The sequence below is a fragment of the Hemitrygon akajei genome, chromosome 14, assembly GCF_048418815.1.
Source record: "Hemitrygon akajei chromosome 14, sHemAka1.3, whole genome shotgun sequence".
NCBI lineage: Eukaryota > Metazoa > Chordata > Chondrichthyes > Myliobatiformes > Dasyatidae > Hemitrygon > Hemitrygon akajei.
In genome coordinates, this window is record NC_133137.1 from 18,067,596 (window position 1) to 18,083,495 (window position 15,900).

The 15,900-nt window shown below is 37.9% G+C and overlaps 1 protein-coding gene across 1 annotated transcript in view; it reads left to right on the plus strand.

The window, feature by feature from the left end:
* glt1d1 (glycosyltransferase 1 domain containing 1) overlaps positions 1 to 15,473 on the plus strand; it is a 71,632-nt gene extending 56,159 nt beyond the window's left edge. Inside the window, exon 12 of the mRNA XM_073065532.1 lies at positions 10,003 to 15,473. Coding sequence (XP_072921633.1) covers positions 10,003 to 10,149 — 147 coding nt within the window. The 3' untranslated portion in view covers positions 10,150 to 15,473. The remainder of the gene's footprint in view (positions 1 to 10,002) is intronic.
* Positions 15,474 to 15,900: the final 427 nt, after the last annotated feature.

Below are 15,900 nucleotides of genomic sequence, written 5' to 3' on the forward strand. Positions count from 1 at the left end.
AAAGCAAAGGATAGCATAACTGTTTTACGTTGTTCAAGTATATCAGGAACTGATTTTTAAAAAAAGAAGCTGTTGGTTTTTAGGAAAAGTGTTAAATCTTGATGCTTTGAGGGACTAAGAATGGATAGTTTACCTATTGAGTACTATGCCAGTAAACATTCAATGAATTCCTCTGTCGATAACCATTGTAATACACAGTTTTGTCGCACCGTAGTAATATGGATAGTGCTCTATTTTATTCTGTATTTCATTTAAATACATAATTTCAATGGCTCAATTTCATATCAGAGAATGTATACTATATGCAACCTGAAATCCTTACTCTTTTCAGACATCCACGAAACAGAAAAATCCTCAAAGAATGAATGACAGAAAAATGTTGGAACCCCAAAGCCCTCCCTCCCCTCCTCTGACTTGCTCCAGCAAAGGCATCAGACACCCAACACCAACCGTGCAAGTGATAAGCAAGCTCCTAGAGTAAATCAGAAACCACTGTCCATCCCAACACTCAATGAGCTCTCTCTCTCTCACTAGTGAAAGAGAGAGAGATATCGCTCCTGCAGCAGCGAGAAGGGAAACCAGCAGCTCGCTGTTCCAACGTTGCAATCTGCCACGTCGCTTGACTGTGAACCCCGACTCAAGAATCAGTAGGCACTCGCCATCGAGCGAGAGAGAGAGTGCAGAGGCCTCCCGACAGTTGTGCCCACCGTCTTGATGTTTCCACCTCCCGTGACGCTTCAGTCAGCGACATCAGCAAGGCATTGTATCATCCACAGGGCCGCACCTCAAAGGCACGCATCTTCCAAGCCACTCTAGGGATTCCAAAACGCCAGGCCTCTCAGCGAGTTCTGAATTCCCCCACTACCCGTGCAGAATGTACGTAGTTTGTGCACAGCTGTAGATCACAGACTCTGACCATGAAAAGGAAAAGAGAAATCCAGTTCATACATAATTTATTACCCAGTTAAACAGTAGGTTGTCTTTTTTACACCTTTTAAACTAGTTCCATGAAACTTTGGATAATTGGGGCAGTTGCTTAATTGGGCCAAAAGGTACTGGTCCAGATGTTGTCCCACTGAACTGGATTACTCTGTATTGGCATTCCTGTGTTTCCCATCTTCAGATACACTCCACTTCAGCATATCTATTAATGTTGAGAATGTTACTCAGAATCCCTTCAAGGTTGAATCAGATTAACCACTATGAAAACAAGTTATCCATTTTCCTTTCCTACTGAAATGCACTTCGTAAAGCGGTGCAAGGATCATCAGTTAATAAAGTTCATTTGTCTGTGATTACCCTACGAAAACCATATTTGCATATTATTGGGTCCAGTGCCAAGAATGTTAAACCAAAACATTTATTGACATACTTGGTAGCAGTATTAATCAGAACTATGCTAAGGTTTGTGAAGGTTTTGCAATTCGGTTAACACTTTTTTAAAACTACTGAAATAAAGATGTAACAGTATTGCCAGTTTAGCAACCAGATTAGATTGCAGTGATTATGCATGCTGTTAGACTGCACTTAACAGTTGACATAAAGATGTTATAGTATGCTGCATCACTTTTGGAAAAAGACTAAATGAATTTCTAGATTCTGGTATGAATAGTGTCACTGCAGAAAATGGCACCAAGGAGCTGATCTGTAGTTGCTGCTAGAGTGATAATTTCATGGCAGCATCTGTTTAATTTTACCCAATATATAGCACATAACGAGCTTTGATGCACTAAATGAAATAAAATTAAGAGAATCTAATTGATTGATGGGTTATTATGCTCACAGACAGATGGGGCACTTAGATAGTATCTGTGTAGAGAAGCACAAAGCCTGAATAGGTAAACTTACCTTTTCATCTTAATTGAACGAATCAGGCTTGGGGAGAAGGTAAATTAAAGTTCTGCCCACAAACTGTCACTGGGTAGTAAAAGGAATGAAGAGAATTTTACAAACTGACTAAAAGCCAAATATACCCATTATCCCTTGGCAAAAAATGATATAGAAACATAGAAAACCTACAGCACAATACAGGCCCTTTGGCCCATATTGATCCTATACATTCTATGTCAATTCCAATTTTAAATCTTCTGTTGGCAGTACAATCAATTGTGTTCCCATTCTGAAATACAAGTATTTGCAAGCCAGAGATCCAAATCATATTTTAATACATATTCTATACTGTAGCCAGATATAGTTATTTAGTTTAATTTTAAAATTATCTGTTTGTTTCCATCACCAGATAGGAATCTGATGGATTCGAGACTTCACCTGAAAAGAGTAAATGCATTTTTGTTGGAGAGAACAATCCGAGTTCTGGTCTGTTTTTGCATGCAGGAGAAACAGGAACACAACATATAGTGAAATGCCCTGGAATTCTGCATCGAGACAGACCAGACACTAAATCGGTCATTAACCAGACATACTCGTTCCAAAGGCTGGTTTTAGTGTGCCCTTTTGACTCTAAAAGCTGATGATGACAATTTCAATTCTCCTGGATGCGTTAACACAGATTTCAACACTGAAGTGCTTATTAGAACCAATTTTCATTGGACAGAGTATGTGGGTTCCACATACTATCACTGGAGTTGTGTTGTGTACTGTCTAATCAATTTTTAAGATGGTTCAGCTGCAAGAATGTATAGGATCAGCCACTTTGAAGCGCATGATATAGGAGGGACAGGACTCCATTTCATCTTCCTGTCTCTGCTTCCTGCAACATTTCATGCTTTTCGGTCTGGCACCATGTTGTGCTCCTATTCCTCCTATGGACAGAAAGAGACCCTAACGAGGATCGTATCTACCAATCTCTTACTCTTTTTAGCTGCAGTCCTAAGAAAATTTCCCTGATAAAATATCTCATTAGGTCTTCAGAACAGCATTTTCCAGCAGCGACTGTTACTGCTCTTTCTATTGATGTAGCAGGCCTAAACTAACACAACAGCTTACTTACACCCACTGTAGGTAGTGTTAGGCTGAGAATGGCATGGACCCTCCCAGGCAAGTAGCATTTATAGGTAGTAATTGGCTCCTTATTGATCTGCACTGGCTGTTCCTAGTGAATGCTGCAACTACCGGTACTTACCAAGATGATCAAATGTAGAGAGTAGCCCTTCCACCCTGAAGTCCTACCTTGATCACATAGGGCCTTAAGCTCTTAAAAGAGTCATTGATAGCGACCTCATTGTGTTTCCAATCCATCCAGATACTGTACATAACAATGCCAATAGTAGTTCCCAATTCTTTTTTTTGTGATCTTTAAGTGTAGAGTTTGGGGTTGATAATAAGAGCAAACAATTACCGTGTGTTTATTATACGCTAACGTATATGTGTATCATATGATATAGATCTATGTACACTGAGGCAAATTGTGTTACTAATCAAAAAAAATGAAACTGTGGATGTTGGAATATGAAGCTAAAAACAACCTGCTGGAGGAATTCAGTGGGTTGAGCAGCATCTGTGGGGGAGGAGAAGGAAATGTCACCCTCAAAGATTCCTCCCCACACTCCAGCCCCCCACAGATGCTGTTTGATCTGCTGAGCTCTTTCAGAAGATTGTTTATTGCTGCATTGATCAGGTGAAGTTGTATAGAGGCTTTGACCTCATTCCAGTGCTTGTGTTGACATCTAAAGGCTTATGCGAAGGATTGACAAAGCAGGTGAAGAGGATACTGCTTCTTTTAGTTGGTGCATCTAAAATTATCCAGTGTAGTTTCAGGATCAGGAATTAGTTATTTACATTGATGGAATTCTTTGAGAAAATAACAGTCAGGATAGAGAAAAAACCAGTCAGTGGATATTGTTTACTTGGACTTTCAGAAGGCCTTTGACAAGGTAGCGCACATGAGACTGCTTAACTAGATAAGAGTCCATGGTATTACAAGAAAGATACTATCATGGATAGAAGATTGGCAGACTGACAGGAGGCAAAGAGTGAGAATAAAAGGGGGTCTTTTCCGGTTGGCTGCTGGTGACTAGTGGTGTTCTGCAGGGATCGTTGTTGAGACTAATTCTTTTCATGTTAAATGTCAATGATTTGGGTGATAGAATTGATGGCTTTGTGGCCATGTTTGCAGATGATATGAAGATAGGTAGAAGAGGAGGTGATGCTAAGGAAGCAGGGAGTCTGAAGAAGAACTTAGAAAAAATTGGAGAATGGCAGATGGAATATAGTGTAGGGAAGTGGTACGATCATGCACTTTAGTAGAAGGAATAAAGGCTAAACGAGGAGAAAATTCAAAAATTAGAGGTGTAAAGGGACTTGGGAGTCCTTGTGCCATATTCTCTAAAGGTTAACGCAGGTTGGGTCGGTGGTAAAGAAGGCTAATGTAATGTTAGCACTAATTTTGAGAGGACCAGAATATAGAAGCACGATGTAATACTGAGGCTTTATAAGGCATTGGTCGGACCACACTTGGAGTATTGTGAACAGTTATGGGCCTCTTATCTAAGTAGGGATGTGCTGACATTAGAGAGGGTCCAGAGGAGGTTCACAAAAAGGATTCCGGGGCTAACATATGAGGAGTATTTGATGGCTCTGGGCCTATACTCACTAAAGTTTAGAAGAATGAGAAGCAATCTCATTTAAACCTGTTGAATTTTGAAAGGCCAAGATAGAGTGGATGTGGAAAGGATATTTCTAACAGTAGAGGAGTCTAGGACCAGAGGACACAGCCTCTATTCTGAGGGATGTCCATTTAGAACAGAGGTAACGAAGAATTTCTTTAACCAGAGGGTGGGGGAATCTGTGAAATTCATTCCTGCAGGCAGCTGTGGAGGCCAAGTCACTGTATATATCTAAAGCAGTAGATAACATGTTCTTGATTAATCTGGGTGTTGAAGGTTACAGGGAGAAGACAGAAGAATGGGATTGAGAGGGATAATAAATCATCCATGATGGAACAGACTCGATGGGCCAAATTGACAAATTCTACTCCTATATCATGGTTTAAGACAAAATACCTTTAAGCAGAATCCTCTACCTCAACAAGGTACAAGCACAGTTTTATTCAAAGCTGAGACTGACAGATTTTTAAACATTAAGAGAATCAGAATAATGCAAATTTGATGCCAAAGCAAATTAAACTCACGTGAGACATTGTGATTTTGTTGAACACTGTAGTAAATCTCAAGTTCTTTTGCCAACACTAATTACTCCATTGTGCTCATTAATGTTTTCAAAGATTGTTTAAGATGTTATTAGCAAAATATCTTTTGGTTTAAAATTTTAAGTTCTGTCATCGTTGGTAAGGTTAATATCTTTGAGTAAAGTTATGGAATGTTTTCCCAGAAAAGTAAATCTTGAAGCCATTTTATCTTTGTGGAAAAAGAGGACAACTGTTTAAGTTAATAGAAGATGAAGTATGAAGAAGGAGCAGGAAAATGAGGTTTCAATTTAATCTTATTCTGGGAAAAGATGTGCTGACCAATACGCTGAACCTAGTGGCCCCCTTCAGTGTTGTGAAATTCTATGGCAATTTTTCACAATCAATCCAAAGCAGTAAAGCATTCAGATTTGCAGAGCCATCATTCCCAGATACATATTGTCTCCATTTTCTTCAATTGCTTACAGATTATTACTCCTTATAAAGCACTACTTACTTTGACTAATATAACCCCCTCCCTAAGTTAGATCTAGAGTCGAAAATAGTATTTTTATTTTGCAGCTGCATATTTTTATAACTGTATGTAATTGTAATATTAAACCCCTTAATATTAATCGATGCTTTCAGTAAACACATTAATTTCTACTGAAGTTGAACAACTCTTTCAAGATTCACATAACTGGAAGAAATGCACTTAAAGATTATGAACTCAGCCCAAGCTGCAAAATACAGCATCTTTAACATCTATTCTTGTATCAAGGACAGAATAAAAAAATTATATAACTATGCCATCTAGTGACTGTAGAAAATAATCTTAGCAATATCTTATAACAATCACAAATTAGTAATCAGACTTGGTTCTGAATATGGGTCTGCAGTTATTATTGTGACTTTCCCCTAATACTTAAATATTTTCTGTCTTTTAAGAGCTATATTTCTGACTTGACCAGAGTAATCAGTCTTAAAATCGCCCTGAATCTTTCACTAACATTCATAACCATTCAAACTCTTGAACAAAAAATGTTAAAATGCAAAAAGCACTCAGAAGATCTAAAGTGTTTTAAACCATAATTAAGAATTTAATGAACTAACAAGGCCTTGTAGATTATGTTTGGAAAGGTTACTGAATATTTTAAAATTTAGTTAAAACCAAAGTACGTATACGCCACCATATACTACACTCAGGTTCATTTTCTTGCAGACATTCACAAGAAAATAAAAAACAATAGAATTTATGAAAAAATATATATAAACAATGACTGACAGTCATCCAATGTGCAAACGAAGACCTAATATGAATGTTATCAGTATTATTTATTTCCTTTGTATGTGCAAATTATTTTTAAAAACTTTAACATAATACTGAGAAGATGAGTTGTAGAGTCCTTGAAAGTGAGCGTGGTGGTTGAAAGATAATAACTTTGTGAACCTGCTGGTGTGGGACCTGTACTTCCTGCCCAATGCTGGTAGCAATAAGAGAGCGTGGTCTGGATGATGGTGGGGGGTCTTTGATGATAGATGCTACTAACTTGTGGCGGTGCTCCTTGTAAATATGTTAGGTGGTGGGGAGGACTGGGCTGTATCCTCCACTTTTTGTAGATTTTTCTGTTCCTGGGCATTGGTGTTTACATACTAGGCCATGATGCAACCAGTCAGGATATTCTCTACTGTGCATCGTAGACATTTATCAAGGTTGTAGGTGACATACCGAATCTATGCAAAGTAAGCTAGCAGAGAAACTATCTTAGTGACAGCACTTATCTGCTGGTCACAGGACAGATCTCTAATATGGCAATGCTAAGGATTTTAAAGTTACCGACCCTCTCCACCTCCAACGTCCTAATGAGGACTGACTCAAGGACCTCTAGCCTCTTTCTCCTGTAGTTAATAATCACCTCTTTGGTATTGTTGTTATTGAGTGAGAGGTGGTTGTTGTGGCACTTTCAATTAGGTTTTCAATCTCCCTCCTATATGCTGATTCGACACCACCTGTGATTTGGCCAACATAGTGGTGCCATCAGCAAACATAAATATGGCATTTGGGCGGTACTTAGCCACACAGTAATGGGTATGAAGCAAGTAGCGCACACTGCCCTGAAGTGCACATGTGCTGATGGTGATTGTGAAGAAGATCTTGTTGCCAATCTGTGCTAACTGAGTCTTCACTGAGGAAATCAAGTATCCAATTGCACAGGGAGGTATCAGTGCCAAGTTCTTGGAGCTTAGTTCTTGGTTTCAATAGAATAATGGTGTTGAATGCTGAACTGTAGTCAGTCAAGAGTATCCTGATGTAGGTAACTTCAATTTCGAGATGTTCCAAAGCCTGGGCGCCAGTATGATTGAAGCCTGCTTGAAGCAGATACGTACCTCAGACTGTCATGACAACAGGTTGAACATGTCAGTAAAAACTCCAACCAGTTTGATTAGCACAGATCTTTAAGTACTTGTCCAGGTAGACCATCTGGGCCAGGTAGTTTCCATGGGTTTACCCTCCAGAAGGATGTCCTCACATCATCCCCAGAGACAGAAATCACAGGGTCGTCGGGGAGCTGTGGGGGTTTGTAAAGGTGCCTCTATGTTCTGTTGATCAAATCAAACATAAGAGGCATTGAATACATTTGGAAGAGAAACCTTGTTGTCATTTATGTTACTTGGTGTTGCTTTGTAGTTGTAGTTGTAGATGGCATTCAAGTCCTGCCACAGCTGCCAAACATCCTTCTGTGATTATCTTAAGTCCAAGTTGAGTTTGTAATTCTGTATCCTTTCCATCATCACCACTACCTGCCTCTATTATATTACCCACTTCCATGGAAAACAAGAAAAGGTTCTTCAAATATTTAGAAGTCCCTTTTGATATATCAAAAGCCAACTTCTGTTGACTTTTTGTTGAAAATTCAGGTTGAATTTTTGTTAATGATTCTATGTTGAGTATTAATACAACATTGCTGATGTTTGTTAAAGATTTTTTTGTCATAAAACCACGGAAATAGAAAAGCCACTTTAAATCTCATTCTGAATAATAAAATAGAAAAACAAAAATCCAGGGTAACTGTAGAAAGTAAGGATGTATTTAATAATTACCTGTTCTTTTGTTAACTAGTGTAAGGAATTGTATGAATGAATACTGTCTGTTTTCAATAACATTTATCTCTGACAACACTCTCGAATTCCATTACATTTGATTAGAGCAGTCATGTCGTGTGTATTTTATTGATAACAAGTTTCTTTTTCTTGTAGTCATTGAAGTGTTACTGTTATTTCAAGAAGTGCGTTTTTTTTTCAAATTTAAACTATTACATGAAAGTCCTATATTAGTGTTATTGAAAAACATTTGGGCATGACAAGAATGATGTATTAAACAAGAGAATACTGCAAAGAGGTAACAGTGCTGAATATATATATAGTGGCCACTTTATTAGGTACACGTGCTCGATAATGCAAATACCTAATCAGTCAATCGTGGCAGCAAAGCAGTGTATATGAGCATGCAGACATGTTCAAGAGGTTCCATTGTTGCTCAGACCAAACATCAGAATGGGGAAGAAATGTGATCGAAGTGACTTTGGGAGGGTGGGAGGGGAGCTTTGGGGTCCTAACTTTTTTCTGTCATTCATTCTTTGGGGTTTTTTTCTCTCAGTTTCATGGACGTCTGCGAACAGTAAGGATTTCAGGATGCATAGTGTATACATTTTCTGACATTAAATTGGAACCATTGACTGGAATGATTGTTGGTGGCAGACAGGGTGCTTTGAGTATCTCAGAAATGTGTGATCTCTTGTGATTTGCACACACAGCAGGCTCTAGATTTTACAGAGAATGGTTTAAAAAAAAATCCAGTGAGCAAAAATGCCTTGCTAATGAGAAAGATCAGAGAAGAATGGCCAGACTGGTTCAAGCTGAAAGGAAGGTGACAGTAACTCAAATAAACACGCATTATGAAGGACCCCACGCACCCCTCATACAAACTCTTCTCCCTCCTGCCATCTGGGAAAAGGCACCGAAGCATTCGAGCTCTCACGACCAGACTACGTAACAGTTTCTTCCCCTAAGCTATCAGACTCCTCAATACCCAGAGCCTGGACTGACACCTTACTGCCCTATTGTCTTGTTTATTATTTATTGTAATGCCTGCACTGTTTTGTGTACTTTATGCAGTCCTGGGTAGGTCTGTAGTCTAGTGTATTTTTTTTCTGTGTTTTTTTTACATAGTTCAGTCTAGTTTTTGTACTGTGTCATGTAACACCATGGTCCTGAAAAATGTTGTATCATTTTTACTATGTACTGTACCAGCAGTTATGGTCGAAATGACAATAAAAAGTGACTTGACTTGATTACAAAAGCAATGTGCGGAAGAGCATCTCTGAGTGCACAACACGTCGAACCCCATTGAATTGCTTGCAAGTGAGTCAATGGCAGTAACAGCAGCAATTGTTAAAAGGGAAATCTCAGTACAGAAATTACTTTAGTATGGAACATTATTTCCTCACCTTTCCATTCAGTGGTAGATTATTTCTTAATTCGCAAAGTACTAAGTGAATTGACTTACCTATTTTCCATGGTTGCCTTAGCATTTATGTGTGTAAGAGTTATAGATTCTATATCAAGCTGATCTTTTTTTGTGCAGTCTTCACCTTTTGTCATGTTTCAGTGATGGGATGACTGGAAAGAAAGAAAAATTTAATTTTTTTAATAATGGGGCTAAGGATCATGAAATATATAGTTCACAACAGGAGAATACAGTCAGTTTAAGATTAGTAAAATGTAGAAAACCGGATGAATATTAAAATATTTGAAAGTATGGAACAATAATTTGTTAATTTACACCTGTTATCTAATTATCTTTAGAATACTTTCTTTAGAAGCTACGTACAATGAAGTTGTAACATTCTTTTCCTCAGGAATTTGTTGAATTATCAAAAAGACTGATGAGTGATAGTGGTTTGAAGAGGAGCATCGTGACTAAAGCCAAGGAGTATGTGGAGAAACATCATTCCAGGAACTCTGAGAGGAAAACTTATCAAGAACTTGTCAGTGAACTGCTTTAAGTGACATTGGTCAGATTGATATTTGAGTGCAGTTCTTTAGATTTGCTGCTTCGATACATCACAACCAGAGAAGGAGGTGTTTGTAATTAATGAATATTTATAGAGGGATGAGGATAGTTTTTAAAGAAATATTTATAATTTTTCTGTATAATTGTTGATCAAGTGAAATACATGATAGTTTACTCCTGATTTATGACTTTAATATGGCTTGTGTGGCTGGTTGATCCTAAACTTGTCCATCCAGCTTACCACACAAATTTTATTTGTTTTTCTAATCTCTGAGGTATCAAGATATAAATTTGGTAGTGAAATATTGTGTCGTACCAATCAAATATGGTCAGCCAGTGGTGTGGTGGCATCCACACTGGACTTCAAGACGAGTGGCCACAGGTTCGAATCTGGCTGGTTCCTTGCATGCTTTCCATCCGTGTTGGGTTGAGAGTCGAGCTCGCCACTCGGCCTCAAAAATACACACAAAAACGCAAAAGAAACATTGAGGTAGCCACCCAATGTTCCACTAGGTGCAGAAGGGAATAACAACCAATCAAATAAGCCCCAAGTTGTGCTTCCTGAGTCAGTCACATAGTCCTGACCTTTGTACAGTTTAATAATTCAAACAACAGTGTTTAGTACTAGAAGTTATCACAATTTGATTTTTTTACAAATGGTTTTTAAGTCAACATCAAGGGTAATCTGTGCAAGTTTACTTTCCAATACACTTTGGAAGAGGAGAAAATAATATTTTTAAATACAATTGTTAATCATGTAAGGACAGTTTTAACATCAAGTGTGTGTCGCTGCACAGTGATAGTGCAGTTTAGAAATCCTGTATCACTACCAGTAGTCTCAGTAGTCAATAATATCCTGAAGATGAGTTATATCCCTCAAATTTTTCATATATTTTCAATTATAAATCAGTTCCCGGATTAAAGGAAATAATGTAGAAATTGAATTATAACTAAGCTGCAAATGACCAGTGGAGAGAAGATGGGTCTGAAAAGGATCTTATCCAAAGTATGACTATATCCCTTCACTTGGCAGTTGCTAGATAAAGAATGTTTTTCTAACTATATATTTTGGTCCATATTTTTGGCCTTGCAATAGATCCTGACTGAATGATTTTCTGTAGCATCTATAAGTCAGAGATTTGTAAGTTTATACTCACCTTTGTGTCCATCATTTCATTACCTGATCACACTTTGTTTTATTTGCACAACTCGACAGTTACTATAAACTAGTGTGAGTGGGAAACATATTATTCAGTCAATATTACTGCAGTAAGAGGAAGGGTGTTTCTGAAATTTCTTTTGAAGAATTGCTGCAAGCCCTAAAACATCTCATAGACAATATTTATCCGATGAGATTCAACTCCCTTACTGCCGTTTTCAACACTGTAACTGCAGGTTTGCCCTGTGTGTGCTCTCAAATAAGTCAGTGCAAAGGGAATAATGTAATCCATATTTAAGAGTTGAAAAGCTCATCATTTATTTGCAGCGTAGATTTGACTGCAAGTACCTGATGTCTCTGTTTGGTGCAGATCTGCAAACTAGATTGGAAACATTGGAAATCTTAGTCTGTGATGGAGATTACTTTCATATAAACTGTGGGTGACTGGTGTTGGTTTGAACCATTGTGATAGGAATTAAGTCAGATGAGCTGGTGATCATAATGTTTGTAGCATGGATACTTACGAGGTGCACTTCTGCATTCTTTAAAATAACATGCAAGTGACGTCCTCTGATAAAAGGTATACCATCTGTTTTAGATGTGGGCGTTCACATTCAGAAAATTTATTGCATCGCTGTAAATAATATGTGGATTGGACAAGGTAAAAATATGGTACATTCATCTGAATTATCTTCATGTATTTGCGTTTGATTTTCAAATTTGAACAAAATTATGTGCTTTATTTTTATACTGGGAATTGTGGTTTAAATCGTGCCTTTCTCTGTTTTATAATGAAAACTGGGAATATTAATCAGTAAAGTGTTCTTGAATTCAATTGTTCCCCAACTGTTTTTGTCACTATTAAAATTTGATAATGACTGGGTTCTTTTAATGAGCAGGAACCATGTTGTAAAATGCCCCTTTTTCAATGCTGTCATGCTCTTCTTCTGTGATAATTCAATTATTAAATGCAGGTCAGATGCAGACAGTGCAATTAATGGTCTCCTGTTAGGGGAAGTTGCCTTATATTCCCAAAATTCCATCAAAATGATGCATTTCTTTTGCAGTTTTTTAGTAACAGATAATGACCCAAAATTTCCAGTAATAATTCATTGATATGCACCGTAAATCATGCTGTTCCATAAGTCAAACTTGGCATTGAAACATATTCACATTTCCTTTTTCTGGAAATGTGGATATCCTGTAATGACTAATACAGCAAGACTCAACTTGCAAGTTAACCTTTAGGGAATCCTGCACAAGGACTCCAAAGTCTCTTTGCACCTCTGATTTTTGAATTTTCTCCTTTTTTAGAAAATAGTCTACATCCTTATTCCTTCTGCCTAAGTGCATGACTATACACTTCCCTACACTATATTCCATCGACCATTTCTTTGCCAATTCTCTCAATCTAAGTCCTTCTGCACACTCCCTCTTTCTCAACACAATCTGCCCCTCCATCGTATTGTCTGCAGCTTAGCCACAAAGCCATTAATTCCGTCATTCAAATCATTTACATATAATATGAAGAGAAGCCCTGTGGATCACTACTAGTCACCAGCAGCCAACCAGAAAAGGCTCCCATTATTCCCTCTTTGCTTCCTGCTGGTGATCCATTCTAGTATCTTTCCTGTGATACCATGTGCTCTTAATTTGTTTAGCAATCTCATGTGAGGCACCTTGTCAAAAGTTATCGGAAAATCCCAGAAAACAACACGACTGACTCTCCTTTGTCTATCCTGCCTGTTATAGAATTCCAAAAGATTTGTCAGGCAAGATTCCCCCTTAAGGAAATCGGGGTGAATCAGGTACAAGAAAGAGAATGTGCAGGATTACTAATATAAAAATGAAAAAGTTATAGACGTAATCAACTGTTTTGTCAGTTGTTAGGTGCTTTCTACATTACACGATCCTATTTAAATCAGTTGCTTGGAAGATAAGTTGGTAACTTATTACACCAAAAATTGTCACAGTAAAAATGCTATCACTTTGATCAATGGCATGCACAAGATCATCAGTGCGCTATGTTGCACACAATATACTCACAGTGACAAAGTGTTTTGATGGGATTGGCTGGAAATATATCAAGAGCACATAAAATTTATTTTATTTACCTATTTTTGAACACATGAATTTAAGTACATCCATGGGTCAATTAAATTGATTAATGGTTTTACACAATAATAACTTTTGATGATGAAATGCTCCAGTCTATTTACATTTCATAGGCTTATTTGTCCATGCTGCAGCAATGAAGATATTGCTTTCTCTCTGTTACTTTTGTCATTGTTTTATAATCCTGTGCAGTGGGAACGCAGGTAGCCCATTTAGCCCCTCACTTGCTCTGCCATTTATGAACATTAGGCATAGAGTGATACAGCACAAAACCATACCCTTCACCCCATCACCCCAACCAGTAAGAATCTAGACCTGGAGTTCCCAACCATTTTTATGCCATGGACCCCTACCATTAACTGTGGAGTCTGTGGACTGCATTCTAGACTAATCCCATTACTTGAGCTGCAGCCTTCTATGTCTTGGTGAGTTGTGTACTATCGAGAACAGGGGTGGCCAACCTTTTCCATTCCATGCATCATTTTTTTCACGCATGAGTTCAGATGTGCCATACAACTCTTGTACCCCCATTCAATTCTCGTAAAACTATGTTAATATAGACATCTTTAGCATTTTACATGATGTATTGATTTAATATAAAAACAAGATAAACATTACTTACCTTAATGAGACTTTTAAAAAATATATTTTGTCTTCTTTTGACTGCTTCCTTTTTCTTAATCACATATTCTTTCCGCAACTCAGACCCAAGCACTAGCTTCAGTTTTCCTTCTATTTCAGTCTGATGTTGTGCTTTATAGTGTCTATTAAGATCATGACTTCTATTATGTGAGAAAGTGTTTTCACAAACAATGCACAGCGGTTTTCCTGACGGACCCGCTATAAATAAGAACTCATTTTCCCACTGTTCGTTGTGCCACTTCTAATCATACACCACAGGTTGGCCATCCCTGATCTAGAAGCTTAAGATGTTATGAGATTATCTGCTTCCATCTCCTGTGCGACAGTACATTTCAGATCTCAGCCTCCAGGTCAAAAAATTATTCCTCAAATCTGCCAATTTCCTTCCTCTTACATTAAACATACACTTTCTGGTTTTATTCAGCTCTGCTACAAGGAAAAGTATTTTATACTCTACCTTATCTGTGCCCCTCCTAATTTTGTGTGGCTCAGTTTACCCTTCAGCTTTCTCCTTATCAACAAACTCTACTAACCCAGGCCCTCTTCATAATGAAAATGCTCCATCCAAAGCAACATTCCAGTAAAACTCCTTTGCACTCTCTCCTGTGCATCCTGTGATGGGCTCATCAAAACTATACACCTCTGTGGACTAACCTATGCCTTATGTATTATCATGGTGCTCTTGTATTTTACATCCTAGCTCATGAAGGCAAGTGTCCTGTTTGCTGCCCTCAGCAGCGTATGTTGCTTCTCTCAGAGATACTTGAATCCCTCCCTTCCAAAATATTCCTTAGGACACCACCCCAGGGGGTATCTTCCTACTTAATTAAAACTCCCAAAATGCATCGCCATACTCGGGTTAAATTCCTGACCCTATATACCTATTATCCATTGATATCTTTGGTTATCAAAATTCCTTTATCAACTATAGATTTAGAGTAAACAGTTGGCCTAACAATTGCAATAATGGGTAACCAACGGTTCCGTGGAGATCTACGGTGTGACAATAATGCACAAGTTGGTGTGGCTCTTGACTTCCTCACCTGTCCATTGTAAAACAAAAGTCTCAAATGTGGTGATGCTCAGGCACTAGTCCATCCACTTTCGCACCCCACCACTGAATTTGACAAAGTCCAGGGCAGAATGTTGAACTGAAGGGCTGGATAACTTTCTAACCAGCCCCTCAGCGTAGGGCAACCTTATTGCTGAGTGGGAACACCAATCAGGACTGAAGCAATAAATGGATTAATTTTCTCTAATCCTCATGTTAATTAATTTCTGTAATTTAATTGTGTATAAGTAAGTTTATTTCTGATGACTTTGTTTCTTTAGTTGTTTCAATTGACTTTTATAGAGCTATGGATTTTTGACATATTTAAATGTCTACTGCAATAAATTATTACTGCAATACTGCTTTCTATTTGGTTTTTGTTATAAGCCAACCTGGATGTTCCCATATCTTATCTTTTGGATCGTCATAGAGAAGCACTCTTCCTCATCTGGGACGTGATTTGCAGCTTGTGCCAATCTTTGCTTATGAAGCAGACTCTGTACTCTTGCAACAGCTGGCACTTTAATTAAAGTTGACAAATCTGAAGCTGCAGAATTAACATTCAGAATCAAAAGATGTTGACATTTTCAGTTAATTTCAGCAGGAGCTCTGATTAATGTTCTTACAGCAGAAAATAAATTGTGTAGTATGATTATTGGTTTTTCTGCTATATTAACAATTCTAGGTGATACAAAGGTGAAAACAATGATCTTTGCATTGCCTGTAGTGAGAAGGATGGCAAAACAGGGATAAACAAGGAACATGACAGTAAACAT